Consider the following 27,497-nt stretch of genomic DNA (forward strand, 5'->3'; position numbering starts at 1 on the left):
GACTTCGCATTTGCGACCAAGAATGTCGCATTTGCGAAAGTCCCATAGTCGCATTTGCGAGCCTAAATGTCGCATTTGCGACAGGCACCACTTCGCATTTGCGGACAAAATGGTCGCATTTGCGACCCAGCTGCAGGACTCCCTATCTCGCAGTTGCGATCACAGGCTCGCATTTGCGAGCTCGCATGACCTTCTTCGCAAATGCGAAGATTGCAGAACTGAAATGCCAGATTTTCACAAAGGTTAAAAATGCACTCACGGCCTATCCAAAATTCACCCGAGCCCTCGGGGATCCAAACCAAACACAACCTCAAAAATACGGACTTATCCGTGTGATCGAATCGCCAAAATAACATCATATACATCGAATTAAGCCTCAAAATCCATGATTTCTTCCAAATTTCAAAAAACATCAAACTTTCCATTTTAAGTCCGAAACACGTCAAACGACGTCCGTTTTCAACCAAACATTACATAAAGTGCTTAAACCATATATAAAACCTGTACCGGGCGCCGGAACCAAAATACGGGCCCGATACCATCACGTTCTAAACAAATTTCATTTCCAATTTCCTTAAATATTTTCAGAAAACAATTTTACTCAAAAATTTATTTCTTGGGCTTGGGACCTCGGAATTCGATTCCGGGCATACGCCCAAGTCCCATATTTTTCTACGGACCCTCCGAGACTGTCAAATCACGGGTCCGGGTCCGGGTCCGTTTACCCAAAATGTTGACTGAAGTCAAATTTATTCATTTTAACATCAAAATTTAGCATTTTTCACAGAATTTCATAGTTAGACTTTCCAGCTACGCGCCCGGACTGCACACGCAAATTGAGGCATCCCTAAATAAGGTTTTCAAAGCCTCGAAAGCACAGAATTAATTTAAAATAGGTGATGACCCCTTTGGATCGTCACAATATATATATATATATATATATAAGCTATATTCGATATAATATTAGCTAATGCACTGATACTTAGTGCATAGTAGAGTGTAAGTATATATATATATATATATATTATATATATAAGTTATATTCGATATAATATTAGATAATGCACTAATACTTAATGCATAGTATAGTGTAAGTGTGTGTGTGTGTGTGTGTGTGTGTGTGTGTATATATATATATATATATATATAAAAAAAAGCTATATTCGATATACTATTAGCTAATGCACTGATACTTAGTGCATAGTATAGTGTAAGTATATATATATATATATATATATTGATACACGCATGCTTCGTAGTACTACTTAACTGCATATATAGCATGTTAGAATATATTTTAGTCTATTCATCCCTTGTATTACAAAAGTGTTAACGTCTTACATTTATATTATTTAGATAGTAAATACAAAAGTGATTTTTAATTTTGACCATTGTTGACCTGAAAAGAAACCAACTTTGGTCGCTAGTTATACATAAATTTAAATTAGCGACCAAAGTTGGTCGCTAAATTTAAATTAGATTTATTTATATTTTATATAATATTTAAAATAAAAATATAATTGTTAAACGTTAGAATTGGGTCCCAGATTAGCGACCAAAGTTGGTCGCTATCTGCTTACCCTTTAATTTGCGATCAACTTTGGTCGCTAATTTTAAATTATATTTATTTATATTTTATAATTTTTTGGATAATATTATAATAATTAAAATTTTGTAAGTGGGTCCCATTGTAGCGACCAACGTTGGTCGCTAATCTCAGTATAACTTTGACCAAGCAAGTCTGACCAGTGCGGCCAACATTTTGACGAAATTAGCGACCAAGTAGCGACCAACCTTGGTCGCTAATTTATTTCAAATAATTATTTTATTATTTTTGCCAATTTAGCGACCAACTTTGGTCGCTTTTCGTGACAGACCAACTTTTGTCGCTAAATTTTGGTCACTTTTTTCCGGAATTCTAGTAGTGATATATCTCCTGGATTTTGTATGAGAAATTTTTATAAAGCACTATCTTTTAGTAGTAATTAACCATTTATAGATACCATTTGCTATATTACGGATTATAGATACCTTTTATGTGGTTATAAGATGTATTTGATGCATTTAAGTTATTGTATTCATGAACACAGTAGCAAAAATAGGCGTGAATCAGGGAAGTCTAGCTAATCAGTTGTTGTATTCGACTGTATTAATGGAGTGAAACATGGGATTACAGCTAGACAGGTTATTGTATTCGACTGTATTCGCGGCGTGAAACATGGGATTACACTGTTTTTAAAACGGAAAGTGAATCAATTAACATAATAGACTCCTAATATAACTCAACAAACTCAATTATAGCACACAAATTTTGTAATTTCAGTTATAAAAAATATTCTCAACCGAAAAATACCCAAAAACATAGCAATCTTTAGAGAAATTATACAATACATCTGAATACATAAATTATATTAATTAAAAAAACATATGAATACATTCATGGCATATAGTGAGACAGTGAATACAATGAAATACATAGAATATATTTTAATAATATATATATTTTATTATATACATATATATTATGATTTTATATTATATATACTATATATTGTTATTGTATATTTTAATAATATATATATTTTATTATATATATTTAATAATATATACATTATATTCGTTTCCCCAAGTTTGCATTTTCTTTATCTCTCCATCAGCAAAATATCTTTACTTCCCCAAAGTTTTTATATGATGTATTATTGTATATATATATATATATATATATATATATATATATATATATATATATATATATATATATGTTGTAAATTATTATTATATATTTATGTAGTATACAAACATCGAACGGAAAAGAAGAAGAAATATTATGAACAAATATACTATACTAGTATAATATATACCACTATATAGTATATACACACACACACACTATGTATTACTGTGTTATATATATAGTATACAAATATTGAATCTGGAAAAAAAAAGAAATATTATTAACAAATATACTATACTAGTATAATATATGCTAGTATACACACTATGTATTATTGTGTTATATATATATAGTATACAAATATTGAACTGGAAAAAAAAAANAGACAGGATCGCCAACTGAGGTCCAAGAAGATTTCTGCGGTGAGAGTCCAGTGGAGGGGCCAACCGGCCGAGGAGGCGACCTGGGAGTCCGAGGAGGACATGCGGAGCAGATAACCCCACTTATTCAGCAGCCAGGTAGTTTTTTATGTCCGTTCGAGGACGAACGTTTGTTTAAGAGATGGAGAATGTAACGACCCGACCGGTCGTTTTGCCTTTTAGAACCCCGTTCCCCTAAATAAAGCCTCCCGTACTTGCTTTAACTAATTCACGACTTGCGGGGGAGATTGGTTCGGGAATTGGGAGGGTTTTGAGTAAAAAATATGCCCATTTGCTTCTTTAGGATTTCTTAAAAGACCAAGTTTGACTTCGGTCAACATTTTGGGAAAACATACCCGGATTCGTGATTTGACAATTTTTGAGGGTCCGTGGGAAAATAAGGGACCTGGGCGTGGGTCCGGAATCGAATTCCGAGTAATGAATTTTTATCTAAAATTGTTTAATTAAAGCTTTAAGGAATTAAAGAAACTAAGTAATCATTGATTCCCTAGGTATCGGGCTCGGATTTTGGTTCCGAAGCTTGGTACACGTCCGTAATGTCGTGTAAGACTTGCCCGTAAAATTTGGTGTCAATCCGAGTAGTTTAAGGGCGTTTTGACCCGTTAGAGGAGAATTAAGAACTTGAAGATTTAATAGTTTGATTCATTTAGTTTTAAGGGGTGATTTCGAGATTTAGCGTTGTTTTGGGAGTTCCGAGGGTTCGAGTAGGTCCGCCTCGTGATTTCAGACTTGCCGAGAGTCAAGCGAGCGAGGTTCGAGCGAAGTAAGAAAATTAGGGAAGAACTGAAGTTGCTGCTTTTGTCATAACCGCATCTGCGGTTCTTGGACCGCAGAAGCGGTACCGCAGATGCAGTCAGCTATCGCAAAAGCGGAAAGGGCCAGGCCCAAGGGAAACCACAGAAGCGGCCCAGAGACCGCAGAAGCGGTCCCGCTTAAGCGGCCCCCAGACCGCAGAAGCGGTCCAGCTCCTTAGGATTAATCCGCAGAAGCGGTCCCGCATAAGCGGGCACCTGACCACAGAAGCGGTCCAGGCTTCTTGGGCCATTTCCGCAAAAGCGGGCCTTTTTCCGCGGAGGCGATTTCCGCAGAAGCGATCATGGTGCCGTAGAAGCGGAAATCGCTGGGGGCAGAGAGTTCATTTAATCCGAACTCAAAGTCATTTATTCCATATACAACTCCACACTTGGGCGATTTTGGTGCTTCCAAAGAGAGGGTTTCAGCATAGCATTGTAACGTAAGTAATCCCCATTCATCCTTAGTTTAAATACAAGTATATTAGGTAGATTAAACACTAAAAATTAGGTAAAATCAAAGGGTTAGAGCTAGACCTAGGGTTTTAATAAAACTAAGATTTAATCATGTAATTTGTTATGAAATGGGTTAGAATTTATATATTATTGCTCCTTAGGTTGTAGAGAACAATTTCCTTCAAAAAGTATCGGAATCCGGGCACGTAGGCCCGGGGTCGAAATTTAGGAAACTTGTGGAAAAGGTTGGGAAATTACTTAAATAGTTAGTATTCGACCTTTTAAGCCTTTATTGATTAGTTCTTACCTATTTCAAATAGTTTGCGATCGTTCGTCTTCGAATTAAGAGCTTGGGCTTGTCCTTGATATCGGGAGCGCGCTTTGGAGCGAGGTGAGTCTCCTTTCTAACCTTGTGAGGGAGAATTGTCCCCGTAGGATTTATAATCGAATAATTGTTGCTAAATACGGGGGCTACGCACACGCTAGGTGACGAGAGTCCGTGCGTAGCTACTACTATGTTAACTATCCGGGTAGTTAGGACCCACATCATGCTTATTTTATATGACACTTTATATTGTCTTGTTGTTCTGAACACCTAGGATATGCTAGAGATTTAAGAAGGGAATAAGAACGTGCTTGCATAATTGTTGAAGTCTTGCTTGGCATTAATGATTATCGATGTGCCTTGTGTGTATACTTGATATTATCTTCTTATTTGTGGATCGGGCCGATCGCCTCGGTATGAATAGATGCATCTATAGGCGCGCCGTCGACCCTCGGCAAGTGCACAGTTTATTTCTGTTGGATCGGGCCGCCGCCTCGGCATATTTGCGCATGCTTATATAGCTTTGCCTGAGAGTGTTAAATATTTGTACTGCTTTTTCATGGCCCGAAATGAATTGATAATTGTAACTGTAAGAATTGATTAATCGGAATCCTAGCGAGAATATAACTTATGTGCCTTGTTGTAAACTGTTGCCTATTAAAGATTTTTCATTGTTAAACTTATACTTATCATATTATCTGACCCTAGTGAGTATCAAGTCGACCTCTCGTCTCTACTTCTTCGAGATTAGGCGGGATACTCACTGGGTACATATTGTTTATGTACTCATGCGACGCTTCTGTACTTAAATGTACAGGATCTGAGACAGGTGGATCCAGTTATTTCTCTGGTGCGCATTCGTGAGCAGACTTGGGACTTCTACGGTGAGCTGTTTTCCTTCCATGTCGATCCGCAGACGAAGAAGTCTTTCTTTTGTATTGTTATCTTCTGTCTATTCGGATCCAGACAGTAGGGTAGTGTGGTATTTCTTTTGGATGTATATTCTACTAGTTGCCCGTAGCTTGTGACACCAGGTTCTGGCACACACTTTTGATAGATGATTATTTTGGGTTGTGTAATCATATTCTTACAATATTCAGCTCTTCTGGTTTAAATTCCAATTTGAGTGTTTATTTCACTTATTTTAATTAAAAGCAACATAGGTATTTTAGAAATGTTTCCGCGATTGGCTTGCCTGACAAGGGTGTCAGGCGCCCTCATGACCTATTGTGAAATGGGTCGTGACAACATGGTATCAGAGCACTAGGTTCACGTAGGTCTCACGAGTTATGGGCAAACCTGATAGAGTCTTGTTGATCGGTACGGAGACGTCTGTATTTATCTTCGAGAGGCTATAGGGTATTAGGAAAGACTACTCTTTATTCATTTCCCTTCGTGCAGTGCCTAGTGTACTAAATTTCCCTCTTCTATTCTCTCACAGATTGTGAGGACTCGCACCGCTGACGTTCCGGACCCGGGAGGAGCTGCTCCCCCCGTTGTCAGAGGCCGAGGTAGAGGCCGGGGGAGGGCACCGGCCCGTGGTAGGGGACGAGGGCGTCCCAGAGCCGTTCCAGTTGCACCACCAGCAAATCCTGTGGAGGACCCTATTATTGAGGAGCAGGGCGAGGTGCCGCAGCTGAGCCTACCCCGGCGGATTTCATGACAGCACCGGGATTCCAGGAGGTCATGGGCCGCATGCTACGGTTCATGGACACTATGACTCAGGCTGGTTTATTTCCAGCAGACCCAGCCACTTCACAGGTAGGAGGGGGAGCCCAGACCCCTACTGCTCAGGCTCCAGGTCATGCAGCTGCAGTATATCAGACTCCGGGTGCTCTACCCACAGATGGGACTCAGCCAGTTGCTGCACTGGCACTCCTGCCCAGGCCAGTTGTGGATGGTGATCCACAGAAGTTATTGGACAGATGGACCATGCTTCATCCTCCAGTCTTCGAGGGTGAGCGTCATGAGGATGCTCAGGACTTCATAGACAGGTGCAGGGACAGACTGCACAACATGAGGATATTGGAGTCGCATGGAGTCGACTTCACTACTTTTCAGCTCGAGGGCAGGGCCCGTAGATGGTGGCAGTCCTACGTTCTTGGCAGGCCAGTGGGTTCTCCTCCCCTCACTTGGGATCAGTTCGTACAGTTGTTCTTGGATAGGTATATCCCGCCCTCTGAGAGGGAGGAGCTGCGGTACCAGTTTGAGCAGCTCGAGCAGGGTCAGATGTCTGTGACTGACTATGAGGTGAGGTTTTTCGAGTTGTCCCGCCATGCACTCATGATACTTCCTACAGATGCGGAGAGGGTGCAGAGGTTTGTCGCTGGACTGCAGCCCGGGATTCGATTTAGTATGGCTCGAGAGGTGGAGATGGGCACAGAGTATCAGCTAGTGGTCGAGATTACTCGTCGAATTGAGGGATATCGCCAGAGGGGTAGAGAACAGATACAACAGGATAAGAGGGCTAGGTTCTCCGGTGGGTTCAGAGGTGCCCCAGCTAGGGGCAGAGGTCAGTATGGGAGAGGCCAGCCTACTAGGCCACCAGTTTCAGCACCACCTCCTGCTCGGGGGGCTCCAACATGCCCCTATCTCAGTGCTATGCCAGAGGCTTCCTACCGCCCGCCAGCTATTCAGGGTTCCTCCAGTGCGTATTCAGGTCCCCAGGGTCCTTCTGATTCTTATTTCAGTGCCATGCCGGAGAGTTCATGCCGTCCACCGGCTATCCAGGCTTCTTCCAGCGGGTCTACGGGTTATCAGGGTCAGCCATCAAGGCAACAGGTCACCGCACCGCGCCGTTGTTTTGAGTGCGGAGATCCCGGTCACATGAGGAGATACTGCCCCAGACTTCGGGGCAAGGCAGTGCAGCAGGGTCAGCAGCCCATGATTCCAGCACTAGCCGCCCAGCCACCTAGAGGTGGAGAGCAGACGGGTAGAGGCCGACCTAGAGGTGGATGCCAGACAGGGCGAGGTCAGCCAGCTACTACTCATTCAGGTAGAGGACAAACAGCCGGCGCTCCAACTAGATTCTATGCTCTTCCGGCCAGGCCAGATGCATTGGCCTCGGATGCCGTCATCACATGTATTATTCCCGTCGGTGGTAGGGATACTTCGGTATTATTTGATCCAGGGTCTACTTATTCATATGTATCATCTCTGTTCGCTCGCTTCTTGGTTATTTCTCCTGAGCCTTTGGGTGTTCCTGTTCATGTGTCCACTCCTGTGGGTGATTCTGTGGTTGTGGATCGGGTCTACCGGTCCTGTGTGGTCACTTCCGGTGGTTTCAAGACTAGAGCAGATCTTCTGTTGCTTGATATGATCGATTTTGAGGTTATCCTGGGCATGGATTGGTTATCTCCATATCACGCCGTCCTTGATTGCCATGCCAAGACCATTTCTCTAGTGATGCCAGGATCGCCGAGATGGGAGTGGAAGGGCTCCACAGTTGATATGCCTAGCAGGGTTATTTCTTTCCTGAAGGATCGACACATGGTCGAGAAGGGGTGCTTGGCTTACTTAGCTTATGTTCGAGACACCACCGCAGAGTCTCCGACGATTGATTCAGTGCCAGTAGTCCAAGAGTTCGCCGATTTGTTTCCTTCTGATCTTCCCGGCATGCCTCCGGATCGTGATGTTGATTTCTGCATTGATTTGGCCCCAAGCACTCAGCCTATATCTATTCCACCGTACTGTATGGCCCCTATGGAGTTGAAGGAGCTGAAGGAGCAGTTAGAGGAGTTGTTAGCGAAGGGGTTTGTCAGGCCCAGTGTATCACCTTGGGGCGCACCAGTGCTATTTGTGAAGAAGAAGGATGGGACCATGCGGATGTGCATTGATTACCGTAGTTGAACAAGGTCACCACCAAGAACAAGTACCCGTTGCCTCGTATTGATGATTTTTTCGACCAGCTACAAGGAGCTAGGGTGTTCTCTAAGATTGACCTGAGGTCAGGGTATCATCAGCTGAAGATTCGGGACTCAGATGTTCCGAAGACTGCATTCAGGACTAGATATGGCCATTATGAGTTTCTAGTGATGTCCTTTGGCTTGACCAATGCACCAGCAGCATTTATGGATCTGATGAACAGGGTATTCAGGCCTTATATTGATTCCTTTGTTATCGTCTTCATTGACGACATCTTGATATACTCGCATAGCCTGGGAGAGCACGAGCAACATTTGAGAGTAGTGCTTCAGACCTTGCGAGAGCAGAAGCTGTATGCTAAGTTCTCCAAATGTGAATTTTGGCTCGAGTTAGTGGCATTCTTGGGGCATATTGTGTCCGGAGAGGGTATTAAGGTTGATCCCAAGAAGATTGAGGCAGTTCAGAGTTGGCCACATCCCACTTCAGTGACCGAGATCAGGAGTTTCCTGGGATTAGCAGGTTATTATCGGCGATTCGTGCAGGGCTTTTCATCTATTGCATCACCCTTGACTAGACTGACCCAGAAGGGTGCCCCATTCATTTGGTCCGACGATTGTGAGGAGAGCTTCCAGAAGCTCAAGACAGCTTTGACTACGGCACCAGTCCTTGTATTGCCTTCCGGTTCGGGGATGTATACTGTATATTGCGACGCCTTACGCGTTGGTTTGGGATGTGTGTTAATGCAGGAGGGGCGAGTTATTGCATATGCCTCGCGTCAGCTGAAGATTCACGAGAAAAATTACCCTGTGCACGATCTGGAGTTGGCAGCGATTGTTCATGCTCTTAAGATATGGAGGCACTATTTGTATGGGGTGTCTTGTGAGGTGTACACCGACCAACGTAGCTTACAACATTTGTTCAAGCAAAGGGATCTCAATTTGAGGCAGCGCAGGTGGCTTGAGTTGCTGAAGGATTATGACATTACCATTCTTTATCATCCGGGCAAGGCGAATGTGGTCGTGGATGCCTTGAGCAGAAAGGCGGAGAGTATGGGTAGCCTAGCATTCATTCCAGTAGAGGAGAGGCCACTAGCCTTGGACATTCAGTCCTTGGCTAACAGACTTGTGAGGTTGGATATTTCGGAGCCCAGCCGAGTTCTAGCGTGTGTGGTCGCCCAGTCTTCGTTATTAGGGGAGATCAAGGCCCGGCAGTTCGATGATCCACATTTGGCAGTCCTCAGAGAAACGGTACTTCAGGGAGGTGCCAAGGACGTTTCTATTGGCGAGGATGGTGTGTTGCGACTCCAAGGTCGTCTATGTGTTCCTAATGTTGATGGTCTCAGGGAGAGGATTCTAGAAGAGGCCCACAGTTTGAGGTATTCCATTCACCCGGAAGTTACGAAGATGTATCGTGAGTTGAGGCAGCATTACTGGTGGCGGGGGATGAAGAAGGACATAGTGAAGTATGTGACTAAGTGTTTGAATTGCCAGCAGGTCAAGTATGAACATCAGAGACCAGGCGGCCTACTTCAGCGGATGCCTATACCAGCGTGGAAGTGGGAGCGCATTACCATGGACTTCGTAGTAGGGTTACCGCGGACTTTGCGGAAGGTTGATTCAGTGTGGGTCATTGTGGATAGATTGACCAAGTCGGCCCATTTCATTCCAATGGCGACTACCTATACAGCGGAGAGGTATGCTCAGATCTATATTTGGGAGATAGTCCGATTGCATGGTGTGCCGGTTTCCATCATATCAGACAGAGGCCCTCAGTTCACTTCCCATTTCTGGAGAGCCGTTCAGAGTGAGTTGGGGACTCGTGTAGAGCTTAGCACAGCATTCCATCCTCAGACCGACGGACAGTCGGAGCAGACAGTTCAGATCTTGGAGGATATGCTTAGAGCATGTGTGATTGACTTTGGAGGGCAGTGGGATCAGTTCTTGCCCTTGGCGGAGTTTGCGTACAACAACAGCTACCAGTCCGGCATAGAGATGGCCCCGTACGAGGCTTTATATGGTCGACGTTGTCGTTCTCCTATCGGGTGGTTTGAGCCTGGTGAGGCTAAATTACTTGGCACAGATTTGGTACAGGATGCCTTGGATAAGGTAAAGTTGATTCAGGAGAGGCTTCGCACAGATCAGTCCCGACAAAAGAGCTACGCGGATCAGAAGGCATGGGAGGTATCATTTATGGTTGGCGAGAAGGTTCTCTTGAAAGTCTCGCCCATGAAGGGCATTATGAGGTTCGGGAAGAAGGGCAAGTTGACCCTAAGGTTTATTGGCCCCTTTGAAGTGTTGAAACGAGTTGGGGAGGTTGCCTATGAGCTCGCCTTACCCCCAGTTTATCGGGAGTTCATCCAGTTTTTCACGTTTCGATGCTTCGGAAGTATCATGCCGACCTATCCCATGTGTTGGACTTCAGTACCATTCAGTTAGATGAGAGTTTGGGCTATGAGGAGGAGCCAGGTTCTATTATTGATAGGCAGGATCGCCAGTTGAGGTCCAAGAGGATTTCTGCGGTGAGAGTCCAGTGGAGGGGCCAACCGGTCGAGGAGGCGACCTGGGAGTCCGAGGAGGACATGCGGAGCAGATATCCCCACTTATTCAGCAGTCCAGGTACTTTTCTATGTCCGTTCGAGGACGAACGTTTGTTTAAGAGGTGGAGAATGTAACGACCCGACTCGTCGTTTTGCCTTTTAGAACCCCGTTCCCCTAAATAAAACCTTCCGTACTTGCTTTAGCTAATTTACGACTTGTGGGGACGGTTGGTTCGGGAGTTGGAAGAGTTTTGAGTGAAATAGGTCTAATTGTTTCTTTAAGATTCTCTTAAAAGACCAAGTTTGACTTCGGTCAACTTTTTGGGAAAACAGACCCGGACTCGTGATTTGACGGTCCCGAGAGGTACGTGGAAAAATATGGGACCTGGGCATAAGCTCGGAATCGAATTCCGAGGTCCCTAGCCCGAGTAATGAATTTTTATTGAATATTGTTAAATTGAAATCCTAAGAGTTTAATAAAAAGGAAAAATGCTTGATCACATTTATATTGGGCCCGTATGTTGGTTCCGGAGCCCGGTACAGGTTCGGTATAATATTTTAGTGATGTCTGTGAAATTTGGTGAGGAACGGGGCTGATTTGACGTGATTCGGACGTTCGGTTGAAAAAATAGGAATTTAGGTGTTCTTGAGGATTTAATGCATTTTGGTGTTAAATCCGTGGTTTTAGGTGTTAATTATGCGATTTGATTACTTGAGCAAGTTTGCACACTGTTGTAGGACTTGCGTGAGTGTTCGGAGTGGAGCCCCGAGGGCTCGGGTGAGATTCGGGCATGGTTGGAGGTAAGAAAACACAACAGTTTTGCTGGTATTTTTGCTGCTGCTGCAGGTTTCGCAATTGCGAAATGGCCATCGCAATTACGAACTCGCAATTGCGAGAAATTCTTTGCATTTGCGAAGTTGGCCGGGCTGGGCAGTGTTCGCATTTGCGAGCCATTTCTTCGCAATTGCGAACCCAGCAGGGTCTGCATTTGCGACCCATGCATTGCATTTGCGATCGAGGCAGGCTGGGGCTCACTTCGCATTTGCGAATCTTTTGTCGCAATTGCGACCTCGCATTTGCGAGCCTGGTGTCGCAATTGCGACATCAGAGGACTAGTCAGGGCTTTTAAAAAACGGGACTTAGAGCATTTATTTCATTTCTACTCTACACTTGGGCGATTTGAGAGCTTCCAAAGAGGGGATTTCAACATAGCATTGTGAGGTAAGTTGTTTCCATTCATCCTTAGTTTAAACACATGTATATTAGGTAGATTAAACACCAAAAATTAGATAAAATCAAAGGGGTTAGAGCTAGACCTAGGGTTTTAATAAAACTAAGATTTAACCACGAAATTTGTTATGAAATGAACTAGAAATCATATATTATTGATCCTTAGGTAGTAGAGAACGATTTCCTTCGAAAAATTTTGGAATCCGGGCACGTGGGCCCGGGATTGGAATTTAGGAAACTCATGTAAATAGTTGGGAAATGGCTTAAATAGCTAGAAATCGATCTTGTGAGCTTATATTAATTAGTTCTTACTTCATTTAACTAGTTTGAGATCGTTCGGCTCCGAATTTGAGTACTCGGGCTTGTTCTTGATATTGGAAGTGCGCTTTGGAGCGAGGTGAGTCTCCTTTCTAACCTTGTAAGAGGGAAATGTCCCCATAGGCATAATAATTGAATTAATTGTCATTGTATTCGGAGGCTACGCACGCACTAGGTGACGAGAACCCGTGCGTAGCAACTATTACGCTGAGTCCGGGTAGTTTAGGGCCCATAAGCATGCCTTACGTGATATTCTAGTACAGTTTGATTAACTTGGATTCGAATGAACTCTTTTGATTAAGAAGAATGAGACCGGAGAATGACCCTTACCCTGTTGGCCCTTTAGGAGAGAATGATTGGCATTTCTATGTATGGTNATTAACTTGGATTCGTATGAACCCTTTTGATTAAGAAGAATGAGATTAGAGAATAACCCTTATCCTGTGGGTCCTTTAATAGAGAATGATTGGCATTTCTATGTATGATTACTTTTCACGTATATAATGATTGTTGTTGTTGCTTGCCAATGAGCTTATTTCTGTTTGACCGCGTCGCACGGGTGATTCGCGAGCGGGGTAATAGATGCATCTATGGTTCAAGACGTTCGACCCTCGGCAGTGCACAATTTACTTTTATGTTGGATCGGGCCGTACGTTCCTTGGTGATTATCTGCGCATAATCTATTTGGCATTCTATTGTTGGTTAAACTTCATAATCGTTTAAATATATAAATGGACGCTCATGTTGAGAATCTAAAGGAAGAATTGTTGTTTTATACTTACCAATCCTTACGATTTGAGTTATTTCTGCTTATTATAAATTCCCCTCATTTTTCATGACCTTAGTAAGTATCGAGTCGACCTCTCATCTCTACTTCTTCGAGATTAGACGGGATGCTTAATGGGTACATATTGTTTATGTACTCATGCTACACTTCTGTACTTAATTGTAAAGGATCTGAGGCAGGTGGATTTGGTTTTCATTCTGGTGCGCACCCGTGAGCGGACTTGGGACTTCTATGGTGAGCTGCTTTTCCTCCATGCCGACCCGCAGCCGAAGAAGTCTTTCCTTTGTACTTTTATTTTTTTTCTGTCTATCCTGATTCAGACAGTAGGATAGTATGATATTCTTTTGGGTGTATATTCTACTAGCTGCCCGTAGCTTGTGACACCAGGTTCTGGCACACACTTTGGTTGACATTTATATTTTTTTTGGGTTGTATAATTACGTTATTTACGGCATTTCGCTCTTCTGGCTTAATTCCAAAATTTAGTATCTATTTCACTCATTTATGATTAAAAGCAATATAAGAATTTAGAAATGTTTCCGCGATGGCTTGCCTGACAATGGTGTCAGGCGCCCTCATGACCTATTGTGGAAATGGGTCGTGACAATTATCAAATTAGTAGGTAAACATATGTTACATCATTATTTAAAAAGGAAAATTCAAGATCTACGGAATCCAACAGAAGACTTCTCTCTCATTGATCTTGGAGAACACTATTATATTATCAAATTCAAGAAGAAGGAGAACATGGATAAAGCCATCCACTCAGGTCCATGGTTTATAAATGGCCACTTCCTGTCCATCTCTAGATGGAAACCAAACTTCGTAGCTAAAAATAAAAAATTAACCACCTTAGCTGTTTGGATCAGGCTTCCTCAGTTACCAACAGAGTCTTACGATGGGAAAATCCTGGAAAGAATTGGCAATGCAATAGGACTCCTACTAAAAATTGACATATGCACATCAACTACCGTTAGAGGTCGATATGCAAGAATTTGTGTTGAAATTCCTCTGGAAGTTCAAGTCCAACCCTACCTTTTTGTTGGACAACATAAGCAACATATTCATTATGAGGGGGAAGACTTTCTTTGCAAAAATTGTGGTCTCTTTGGTCACACATTGAGGCAATGCAATTATATCAAGAAATAATGCACTGACTCTCCCCATGCAGGACAAGCTCAACATCCTATGGCTACAAATGAAGGGAAAGGGGAGGAATGGAGCACTGTTTCATTCAACAAAAAGAAAAATCAAGGGAGAAAACTTCTTACTCAACCTTCTTTCAACCAGGTTAAAGGCAACCACGGTCCAGGTATTTCGGTTAAACTTTTCAATGCTAATACAGGTAAATACTTAGACACCCAACTACTTCAATGTAAAACTAAAGATCATCCCTCCCCTAATCAACCCTCAAAAGCCACTGGCCAACCTATCAATCCTAAGGAACAAAACAACTCTCCTTCTAAAAACCACCACATAGACAATCAGCAAATGGTTTTGCTAAAACCCACCATGGAAAATATTAATTTTCTTTGTAATAATAAATTTACCCATTTAAATGATGACTTGGCACTAGATAATATTGACACTTGTATGAGTGACTTACCCGTGGCTTCTACTGTTACTAACCAAATAGAAAATATCAATGCCATGCAAATTGGCCCTAGCATGGACGTTTCTAACCCTCCCTCTAATCCTACCCCTATTGACCTAAACCCACCCCTTAATAAAAAATCTACCCAAAATATTTTATTATCTAAAGGATCTCCACAAGATCATTCTCTAAGATATGGCAAGATCCCCCCCCACCATGCTTGTTGGCCAAATGGCAACGGTTGTAGAAGAAAGTAGCCAAATGGACATTCTCTTAGAAAACTCAAACAAAGCTAATAAATGTACTATAAATCAAGACCTAGAGCAACCAAAAGACACAAACTTGGAAGAAACAATCATTGTTTCTCCAACCAATCGGCCAACTCCTTCTCCTACCCAAAATCCCACGCCTACTACCAGTGTAATAAATACATCTTCCATTACCCAAAATGCCAAGAGTTCCTTCAACCCTAAGAAGAAGGAATCGCCTAATCCAATCCTAAGACAATACCGTCCTCTCAACATGGAAAACATTCCCCCCCCCCCCCCTCCATCCTCAAGAAAACCCCCAGATAATTTACGCTCAACCACCCCAAGCCCAAGACTACCAACCCACGAGTTGGATGGAACTAGGTCTCATGGGCCATGCACTATCATTCACGGTTCCAATCAACGGCCAAGAGGCTATTGTGATCCTCCACAACACCCAATATCTAGCACAACTCATCACGGAGGGAATGAGGTTGGCCATGAACAACTATCTCAATTAAGTATGGCTTAACAACATTATCCACCCGATGGCTCCATCAATGAACCCTCAAATGGCTCAAACGATGAGAGAACAATGGAGCATGCCACCCCAGTTCAACCCTATAAACCCTCAAAAAGCCCCGTTGGATCTTCCTTTCTTTCCAACAGAGATGTATACTCATCTCAACCCCATATTTCTCCCTTGGGATATCAACCAGGGGAACCAAGCGATGGCACCCCCCCTCCACCCCCTCCAGTACCCCCACCTCAACAACAAGACGACCTCATACCCGGTCCAGTAGAGGCAGAGATGGAGGAGGACGATGTCCCCCTAAACCTACACTTAGGGCCAACCCTAGAACTCTCAAACCTAGACGGAATAAAAGTTTTTCTCTTCATGGAGAGGCACGAGAAGAGGCATGTGCTCAGCTGCCCGTTGGCCCTATACAAGTGCTCGATGGATATCCGTCCTCCACACGACTCAACAGTGGGCAACAAGGCGATGATTCTAGTTCCGTCAATGAGAAGAAATCCTGTCCAAGCGGGAGGGATAAGGGAGAATGGAGAGATGGTCAACCCTGAATCTAATTTAATCATGAATCAGCCCACAAATTTCATAATATGGAATATACGGGGAGGGAATAATGACAATTTCAGGAGGAACTTTAGGGAGATGTTAGACACACATAGGCCGTGTATGGTGACTTTGTTGGAAACAAGGATGGGTAACCATGCAGCCATGCTTAATGAGTTTGGGTTCTCTGAGATAATTGAAGTTCCATCTGAGGGGCAGTCTGGTGTTATGGTAATGATGTGGAAGGATGACATAACCAACATTCAAAATGCTGTTCGTAGGGGTCAGTAGATCCATGCAACCATAGAGGTAATTCCTATACGTAAACCCTGGCTTTTTACTTCCATATATGCTAGTACTTGTATTCATAATAGAAATATTATGTGGGATCACCTAGAAAGTATTAGCAATTCTTATAAAGGACCTTGGTTAGTAGGTGGTGATTTTAATGACATTTTAGCCGCTAGTGAAAAATTTGGTGGCAACCCTATTAAGGATAGTAGAGCTAAATACATTTGGTCCAAAATCAACAAGTGTAACTTGGTTGATCTAGGCTTTAAAGGAAGCAAATATACTTGGACAAATAATAGACGTAACAAGAAGGGTCTTATTTTAGAAAGACTTGACAAAGTCTTCGGAAATGATGAATGGATTGAACTCTTTCCTAAAAGCTCTATTATTCACTTGCCTAGAATCCAATCTGACCACAATCCTATCCTTATAGAACTGATTCCAAGGAATAGGTCTCCCCATAAGGTTCCTTTTAGTCTAGAAAAACATCCGGAGTTCCAGACAATTGTTAAAAATAATTGGAATGATAGTGATTATTTTAAAGCTAGTCTCAATTTTGTTGATAAGATAAAACCCTGGAAAGACAGTACCTTTGGCAATATCATGGGAAGGAAGAGAAAATTTTTAGCTAGAATCCAAGGCATCCAATCTTCTAATAGCTATGCTACCAGCTCTTTCCTTAGAAAATTAGAATTAGACCTTCAAAATGAGTTCAATGATATTCTAAAAATAGAGGAAGATTACTGGAAACTTAGGTCTAGGATCATGTGGCTTAATGATGGAGACTCAAATACCAAATTCTTCCAAGTCTCAGCCACTAATAGGAAAAGAAGAAACAAAATTAATTATTTCAAAGATGAGGCAGGTAACTAGATAAATGATCATAGCTAAATTATGTCTCATGTTCAAAATTACTTTTCCTCTACATTTACTTCTTCTCACTCTCATTCTATCTGGGCAAACCCCCTAAATCCCCAAACCAGATGTAATAATATTAACCTAGACAATCTGGATACCCCCTTCTAGATAATGAGATTAAAAGAGCTGTCTTCTCGTTCAAACCTTTTAAGTCTCCTGGTCCAGATGGTTTACACCCCTTCTTTTTTCAAAAATATTGGTATCACATAGGGCATTCAGTTAGAAATTTTTGTCACGATATTTTTAACAATCAGGAAATCCCTCCGGAAATTAACAAAACTTTTCTGTGCCTCATTCCAAATTCATAATGCCAACAATATTAAAATTTTTAGACCCATTGGCTTATGCAATACTATCTACAAACTAATCACCAAAATTCTAGCCAACCGTCTTAAACCTTTCCTAGATCAATTGATCAGTCCATATCAGGCTAGCTTCATGAAAAACAGAAGAGCGTCTAATAATGCTATCATCATCTAGGAAATGATTTCTAAGTTTAACAAACTGAAAGGCAAGCAGGGCCATATGATTCTTAAAATCGACCTACAAAAGGCTTTTGATCGTTTAGAATGGTCTTTTGTTCGCCACACCCTGGATTACTTTAATTTCCCTCCAAAATTCTCATAATTATTACTGAATTGCATTTCTACCAGTAAGATAGCAATCTTAGTCAACGGATCTGTTACAAATTACTTTCAACCAAGTAGAGGTATTAGACAAGGAGACCCCATCTCCCCCTATATCTTTATCCTCTGCCTAGAAATGCTCACTAGATATATAGAACATCAAGTGGACATCAAGAATTGGGACCCTATATCTTTAGGTTATAAATGTCCAAAAATCTCCCATTTATTATTTGCCGACGACCTTACACTAATGGCAAGAGCTAATGCTAAATCTTGTCAAGCTATTAAAAGTGGCCTTGACGAGTTTTGCTCTCTATCAGGTCAAAGTATCAACACTACAAAGTCAAAATTATTTTTCTCAAAAAATTGCAACCATATTATTATCAGAGACATTACCACTATGTTAGGAATTAAGAAAAGTAACAGTTTTGGCACATACCTAGGTTTCCCTATCTTACACCTGTGACGACCCAAAGGGTCATCACCGGATTTCTCTCTTTTTCCGTGCTTCCGAGGCCTTGAAAACCTCACCTTTAGGTTCCTGGATTTGCATGTGCAGTCCCGGCGCGTAGCCGGAAAGACTATATGTTAAATTCTGTGAATATTTTCAAAATGTGGCTTTAAAATGATTTAATGTTGACTTCGGTCAATATTTTTGGTAAACGGACCCCAACCCGTGATTCGACGGTCCCGGAGGGTCCGTAGAAAAATATGGGACTCGGGCATGTGCCCAGAGTCAAAATCCGAGGTCTAGAACCCGAGTAAAAGAATTTTTCTGTGAAATTGTTTTTCTGAAATTATTAAGGAAAATGGAAATGAAAATTGATTAAAAGACTATGGTATCGGGCTCGTATTTTGGTTCCGATGCCCGGTACAAGTCTTAAATATGTGTTAAGTGCTTTCCGTAAAGTTTGGTCGAAATCGGACGTCATTTGACGTGTTTCTGACCTAAATATCTAAAGTTGGAAGTTTAGGAAGTTATAATGAAAATGATGAATTTGGGGCTTGATTCAATGATTTTGATGTTATTTTGGCGGCTTGATCGCTCAAGTAAGTTCGTAGGATGTTGTTGAGTTAGTGTGTGTGATTGGTTAGGAGCCCCGAGGGCTCAGGAGTGTTTTCGGAGGTGTTCGGGGTGTTTTTAAACTTAGAAAGACTTCAGATTTTTCTGCAATTTTTACACAGAAAGACCCTTCTTCGCTTTCGCAGTGTTGCCTTCGCGTTCGCATAGCCTTGCTCTCTCCCTCCTTCGCGTTCGCGTTCTGGCCATCGCGATCGCGAAGCTCTGTTGCTTCCTTCAACGCGTTTGCGTGTCTCCTATCGCGTTCGCGTAGGCCCAGACCCCAGCCCCCAGAAAAATTTCTCTACGCGTTCGCAGCCCCACTATCGCAAACGCAATGCTTCCAGTCTACCCGTCTTCGCGAACGCGACCCCTTGGTCGCGAACGCATAGAACAAAATCGCCCAGCTATAATTTTAAAATTTCAGAATCAGAACCTACAGGATTTATCCAATTTTCTCACGAGCTCTCTTCTCTCCCAAGCTTTAGGAAGCCATTAAAGCCCCCATTCTTCAAGACCACTTGGGTAAGTAATTTCCCACTCATTTCCTTCACTTTTCCTTCATTAATTAGCAAGTTTCTAAGCCTAAATCATGAAATCAAAGTAGAAATTAGGGGTTTTGGGTAGAGTTAGGGTTTTGAGAATTTTGGGTGATTCAACCTCTATTTGGGGTCGAATCTTAAAACAAATTATATGTTTGGACTCGTGGGGTTATGGGTGACTAGGTTTTGGTCCGAGCCTCGTGTTTGAACCATGTGGGCCCGGTGTCGAATTTTGATATTTTTGGAAGAATGCTAGGAAATTCATATCTAGGCTATGGGATGTTGCCATTGAGTCTTTATTGATACTATTGAATTAATTATGCCTAGATATCATTGTTTCGGAGTCGGATTGTAGAGGAAAGGCGGTATTTGAGGATTGATTGCTATTCTTTGGACCGAGGTAAGTGTTTGATCTAACTTTGGCTTGAGGGAATAGGATTAGAGTGTTATTACTTGCTAATTGCTAAATGAATCGAGTATGGTGTATAGGCATGGTGACGAGTATCTATACACCGGTGTCTAGCATGACCGTGGGTCCTTATATGTACTTATCCTGATATTGTTATGACTCTTCCATGTTAATTGATGAATTCTGTGCAATGTGAAGAGTATGAGGACTAATTATGAATTGTAAATCCTTTGGAGCGTTGGCTCGAATGATAAGAAGACTATTGAGTAAGAAATGAAAGAAATAGAATGTGATATGAATAATCCCTTGCCGGGATGGTTTGAGTACATTGATTATCTCCCTTGCCGGGATGTGAGAGTATTGTTGTTGCTCCCTTGCCGGGATTTAGCTGATAATTTTGTAATTCGCTTGCCGGGACATTTCTTATTATTTGTTTATCCCCTCGCCCCGTTTGGTTGTGACTACTGTTTGGGTGAGGAAGAGTGATAATGCACGAAGGGTCATTCCGTGCCATGTTTTGATTATATTTGCACGAAGGGTCATTCCGTGCCATGTTTTGATTATATTTGCACGAAGGGTCATTCCGTGCCATGTTTTGATTATATTTGCACGAAGGGTCATTCCGTGCCATGTTTTGATTATTTATGCACGAAGGGACATTCCGTGCTCTGATTTGATATTAGTTGCACGAAGGATCATTCCGTGCCATGATATGAGAGTTACGTGAGGGAAGGCACGAAGGGTGATGCCGTGCACTTTATTTGATTGCTTTTGGTGAGAATGAGAGTAAAAGCACGAAGGTTGATGCCGTGCAACTGTTGACTTTCCTGCTCTCATTAATTATTGTTATTGCCCTGTTTCTTATTTAAATTGTGGACTTTATATCCGGACTGTACTCCCCCATAGTATGCTTCCCTCCCTCTTAACTGTTTAATATCTGTACTCTTTCCTTGTATTGCATATATATACATTGAACTGCACAGGTTGATTTGGTAGTCCTGTCTAGCCTCGTCACTACTTCGCCGGGGTTAGGCCAGGCACTTACTAGCACATGGGGTCGGTTGTGCTGATGCTACACTTCTGTGCTTTTTGCACAGATCGCGGTACCGGAGAAGCTTTTGGACCACAGCAGTAGTATATTGATTGGGAGCTGACTTCAGTCCAGGGACTTACGAGGTAGCCTAGCTGGCGTTCGCAGGCTGGAGTCCCTTTCCGTATTTTTTGTTTGTTTTCATTGCACCGAGACAGACATTATGCATTTTCTATTCTGACTTGTTTGTAGCACTCTTTAGTGGTTCGTGAGATAGCGACTCCAGTCTTGGGCAGTGAAATATTAGACTTCCGCATTTGGTTTTCAGTTATTTATGTTTTAAAAGACTTCCGCATTTATTTAAAGACTCTTTATTTTATCATTGTTGTGTTGTTATCCGAAAATGTTTAAATGTTTGGCTTGCCTAGCTCCAACAGTAGGCGCCATCACGACTCCCGATGGTGGGAAATCTGGGTCGTGACAACACCATAGGCCAAAACCTCGGGACTATCAATTCCTAATTGATAAGATGAGAAATAAACTTGCCTCATGGAAAATGAAATTCGTTAGTTTGGCAGGAAGAACAACCCTCGCAGCACCATGCCTTAATTCCATCCCAAACCATTACATGCAATACACCCTCCTCCCCAGAAAAACCCTAAAAGAGATTGATAAAGTCCAAAGGGACTTCACATGGGGTAGCACAATAGAGAAAAGGAAAATTCACATGGTGAACTGGCCCACCATATGCCAACCTAAAAAATATGGTGGATTAGGCATCCACAATGCTCTTAATAAAAATCTATGCACTCTAGCTAGCTTAAGTTGGAGACTTCTCACAAATGCACTAATTCCATGGGCAAAGCTTATCATCTCTTACTATTGCAATAGTTCCTCTACGAATAGATCCTCCTACATTTGGAAAAGCATTTGCAAAGGGTGGGACATCTGATCCAAGGGCATCACATGGTCCCCCCACCTTCAAGCAAATCATAACCTATGGGAGGGCAATTGGATACCAAATTTTGGTAACCTAAGGAACCATGTAATAGGCCCCCCTTCGGCCAAGGTTATTTCTACAAAAATAAGAGATATCTTCGATGGTACCAATTGGAATTTAGACTGCTTAACCCTCTCCCTTCCTCCGGACTTACTATCTAATATCACTAAAATAAAAGCCCGTCTTAAGGGTCCCTCAATAGACTTACCTATTTGGTCTCTCACCACTAAGGGGGTTTTTACTACTAAATCTTGTTATACGCTTCTGGAATCTCCTTATAATACTAACTTAGACTTCGAGTGGATCTGGAAATTGGACTGTCCCAATAAAACTAGATTTTTCCAATGGCAATGCCTTCACAATCGAATCCCTTGCAGAAAATATCTTTCACAGATTGGACTAAACATTGACCCTAACTGTCCTATCTGTAAAAGCCCTTATGAAGAATCCATCGAGCATATCTTCCTAGAATGCAAAGCTGTCAACAAACTCTGGACCGACCTTCAATGGAACCACCTTATTAACCAAAATGGGAAACATTGGCTTATCCAAATAAAGGACTTCAACTTTCCTCTTAAACATGATTTCCTAAAATGGAACGCTTACTTTCCCTTCATCATTTGGCATATCTGGGTTAATAGAAATAGTAATATTCACAATAACACTTCTAACCAAATCAGTGGTCATCAAATCATGCAAAGGGCTATAGAATTTAAATTACTCACAGAAAAAATCTCTACTCACCCTCCCAAATTACTAATAAAAATCAACTGGTTCAACCCCCATAGGGGTTGGTTCAAACTGAATGTAGATGCCAGTTTTCATAGCTATAATCAAAATTGTGGTTTAGGTGGTGTTTTCAGAAACGCAAATGGTAGCTGGGTAGTTGGTTTTACAAAACTAACCCATGCAAATGGCTCACTAGCAGCAGAATTGAAAGCTCTACGAGAAGGTCTAAGGACAGCAAAGGAGTGGAATCTCTTTCCACTTGAAATAGAGACAGACTGCTCAGAGGTAATCCAGGCCTTACAAGCTGGTAATAAATTATTTAATAAAACTGTTAATGATTGCAAGTCCTTAATGCACCAGCAGAGGGTTACTCTCCAACACACTTTCATGCAGGGGAATAGAATTGCTAACCAACTAGCAAAAGGGAGCCTAGGAAAGGATAACCAAGTTTTTGGAGCAGCAGGAAGAAGTAATGCTCAGTAGACCAGTAAAAAAGTTTTTGTTGAATCACCTTTTGATGTAATAGATTTTGTGGAAAATGATAGACTAGAAACTACTACCCACGAAGAACTGGTATGCAATGAGGCTTGCCAACTGTTAGCAAGCTTAGGGAACCAATGTGTCTTTCGTGATGCATCTTTTGTTAATCATGTACTTGACGTTCCTTAGTTATTAATATATCTATTTCCTGTTTGCTAAAAAAAAGATATAAGGAGAAGTTTGAATATGGCTGAATCTCATGTTTGCTTCTCTAGGTTTCTTGTAATACTTTTCAGCCTACTCCTCATTGCCTCAAATGGTGAGTTTTAAAAAAAAGAGATGTAAATCACTGGCTTTGTTTCCATTATTTGATCCCTTTTAATAGATATATTTTGAATCATCTAAAATTTTAAGTTGTTACATACTGTCCGTTATTTATATATAGTATATATAACATGTCTTTCCACGTCCGAGCTTGACCTTTTTTTTAAATATGTGGGCCAAACACAAAATTCTATTTATAATGGGTGTCAACAAGGAACAGGAGTCTTGGAGCGACTGTATGACCAATAGGTCACGGGTTCGAGTCGTGAAATCAGCCACTGATGCTAACTTGCATCAGGGTAGGATGTGTTGGAGTTACATGATACATTTGGACGTGATACATTTGGACATCTAATTCTGGGTTGTAATACATCAGTAGTTTACTTGGGCCACAGGTGTAATTGGTCAGTAGTGTAATTGGGCCACGACCCATTGTAATTATTTCCCTGTATTCTTTTGTAGTAGAAAATCAGGCCCATTGTATATATAGGCATGGGAACATTCTAGAGAGGGACAGATCATTATTATTCAATACAAAAAAATTTGCCCAAAATTCTTCTCTCATTTTCTCTCTGTAAACTCTAACATAGATTCACCATTTTTGTTCGATCTCTGATCTTTACATGGTATCAGAGCCATGAAATCATCGATCCTTCACCTCGTAATCTTAGCTGTGTTGATTTTGGAGATCTTATTTCATTAGCTACCGAACTTTCTTCGTCTGGTCTTAGCGGTCAGAGTTTCGAGTTTTTTGTCTCTTCTACTGGTTTCTTTGCTCGCTTACATTGGAACATCATCGATATCTAAGGAATTTGTGCGATTCTTTCTTCAATTGGAGTTTTTGGAGGATTTTCTTCGAAGCTAGGGTTTTCAGTTCTCAGCAATTTTGTGCGTTTCATCTTCAAGGCCTTTTACTTCTTCAGGTCGCGAAGAAGTTTGGTACACTCTTTCCTATTTTTCTATATTCGTTGATTCTGTTTTAAGAGATTAAGATTTGTTGGAGATCAGTTGTTTCTGAGCATTTTTTTTGACAATCATGGGTGATTCCAGTTTAAATACTGGTCCTTGCGTTCCTGAACCTACTAGTCCTTTATTTTTACTTCCTTCCGATGTGCCGGGAGTGTCTCTTGTTAGTGTTCCTTTCTCTGGGACAGGTTTTGGGGGTTGGAAGCGAAATATGATAGTTTCTCTGTCTACTAAAAACAAAATAGGGTTCATAGATGGCTCGTGCGTTAAGAGTGTACAATACTCAGAAACAGCTGAGAGTATTTGGAAAGAATTAAACAATAGATATGGGACTGTTAGTGGGACTAAAGTCTTTGAGATTAAAAGAGAGCTTTCCTCCACTTATCAAGGATCCCTAGATGTTGCTTCTTACTTTAATAAGCTTAAAAAACTTTGGGATGAACTGGAGATTATGCGCAGTAGTCATGCTAATGCTTGTGCTGCTAAAGAAGGTCTCCAGAAAGAAAAGGAAGAAGATAAAGTTCATCAATTTCTAATGGGCCTAAATGAAGTCTACGTAGGAGTTAGAAGTAATATCTTAATGATGCACCCATTGCCTTCCATTGATAATGTTTATAATATACTCCTACAAGATGAAAAACAAAGACAAGTTCTTCCAAATCCACAAGCTTATTCTGAATCAGCCTCTTTTCATGCAAACTCCAATAAGTTTCCTCCTCAATTTTCACCTCAGCAACAATATCCTCAGAAATTAAAATTTGATCAGTTTAATCAAAGGGTCAATCCTGATCACAGCACGGCTTCACTTTTTTGCAAGTACTGCAAGAAGCATGGCCATGTAATTGAAAAATGTTACAAGTTGCATGGGTTTCCTCAGAATTTCAAGTTTACAAGAGGTAAAAAGTTTGGTACTGCTGCTACTGTTAAAGGGCAGCCTCCTGGTGTTTCTAATCATACTCCTTCAAATGCTGAGGATTCATTAATACCTGGTTTAACTAAAGAACAGTATACTCAACTGATGAGCCTTCTTCAACAATCTGGTCTCAATGAGTCATCATCTCAACCTATCATCATGGGTTCTGCAAACTTTGCTGGTAGTTCTTCTTCCTTACCTGTGTGTCTGAATGGTACTTCTAATGTACGCATGTTGACTAATGTAGCTGGAAGGATATGGATAGTGGATTCTGGGGCCACTGACCATATGACTTCAAATAAAAACCTTCTTTTCAACATTACTCCTCTGCCTATCCCTTATCTAGTCCCTTTTCCTAATGGTTACAAAGTGAAGGTCACATGTACTGGATCTCTTACTTTGTTACCTTCCCTCACTCTTCATCATGTTTTATACATACCTACTTTCCACTATAATTTGATTTCAGTAAGTAAACTGATTGATCAATTCAGATGTTATATTTTATTCACATTCCATTCTTGTATACTTCACAGGCCCATTCTATGAAGAAGCTTCTGGAGCTTGGTAGAATGGACCATGGACTATAAATAATTTACTTCAACCAACCTACTTCTCCTGCATCTGTTTCCCAAAATGTCATGGATAGTATTAAACAGCCTATTCCTCTTCCTGTTGTTTCTGATTCATCTGTTTCAAGTTTTAATACAATAGCTGAAGTGCATGATTTTCCTTTGAATGCACATATAGATGTCCTGAACTCTCTTCATGATCCTGTTTCATTACCAAATTGTAACAGTAACCAACATATAAATAAAAATGATGTTTTTTGGCATCACAGACCGGGTCATGTTCCTTTTGCACAAATGAAAAATATACCTTCTATTTCTTCTTCTTTACCAGCAAAACAGTCCTTTATTTGTCCTATTTGCCCTTTAGCAAGACAACCTAGACTGTCATTTCCAAACAACTCTACTCATTCTACTGCACTGTTTCAACTTATACATGTAGATACTTGGGGTCCCTACCACACTCAATCATATTCTGGGCCAAGATACTTTCTGACTATAGTTGATGATTACAGTAGGGAAACTTGGACACATTTGGTGCACTCCAAAAGCTATGCCTTTAGCTTAATTAAGGCATTTATAGCAATGGTTAAAACACAATTTCAACTTCCTACAAAGTCATTAGAAGTGATAATGCCTTAGAGCTTGGATCTTCTAATTCAGCTCTTCAGTTCTTTTCTGACACTGGAATAATCCATCAAACAACTTGTCCTCACACCCCACAACAGAATGGGGTGGTAGAAAGAAAACACAAGCATCTACTTGAAACTTCAAGAGCCTTACCAAATTTTGGGGTGATTGTGTTTTAATAGCAACTTACCTTATCAATAGGTTTCCCTCTTCAGTTTTACACAACAAGACACCATTTGAACTTCTTTATGGTAGTCCACCTTCTTACTCTCACCTAAAACCTTTCGGCTGTCTATGTTATGCTACTGTACCTAAATGCAATAGGGACAAGTTTCAGCCAAGAGCTTCTCCTTGTGTGTTCATTGGATATCCCTATGCTAAAAAGGGTTACAAACTCTTCAACTTAAATACCAAGTCAGTTTTGTACTCCAGAGATGTCATTTTTCATGAATCTGTATTCCCCTATCAATTGATACACTCTACTTCTTCTTCTTCTACTCCAACTTCCTCCTTTCCCATGTACTCTTTTGATACACATTCTGATTTGCATAGTTCCAGTCCACCTGGACCTTCTTCTCCAACTGTCTCCATCCCATCTGACTCACCTGCTCCTGATCCTTCTTCACCACCTGAACATGATCCAGTTCAGCCCACCTTCCCAATACATGAGTCAG

At 41.4% G+C, this 27,497-nt stretch overlaps 1 protein-coding gene across 1 annotated transcript; it reads left to right on the forward strand.

Annotated features, from left to right (window-relative positions):
* On the forward strand, positions 24,785-26,835 carry LOC109217935. The gene is made up of 3 exons (XM_019382235.1): positions 24,785-26,009; positions 26,161-26,191; positions 26,274-26,835. The coding sequence occupies exons 1-3, from the start codon at positions 24,785-24,787 to the stop codon at positions 26,833-26,835; spliced, it is 1,818 nt and encodes a 605-aa protein (XP_019237780.1).

Source organism: Nicotiana attenuata, chromosome 2, assembly GCF_001879085.1.
Source record: "Nicotiana attenuata strain UT chromosome 2, NIATTr2, whole genome shotgun sequence".
NCBI classification, from domain to species: Eukaryota; Viridiplantae; Streptophyta; class Magnoliopsida; order Solanales; family Solanaceae; genus Nicotiana; species Nicotiana attenuata.

Excerpts from the sequence above, each read along its gene's own strand:
- LOC109217935 (XM_019382235.1), top strand. The coding sequence starts at position 24,785 with ATGGGTGATTCCAGTTTAAATACTGGTCCTTGCGTTCCTGAACCTACT. Across the intron at positions 26,010-26,160 it reads TTACAAAGTGAAGGTCACAT|GCCCATTCTATGAAGAAGCT; the intron begins GTACTGGATCTC and ends TATACTTCACAG. Across the intron at positions 26,192-26,273 it reads GAAGAAGCTTCTGGAGCTTG|TATTAAACAGCCTATTCCTC; the intron begins GTAGAATGGACC and ends TGTCATGGATAG.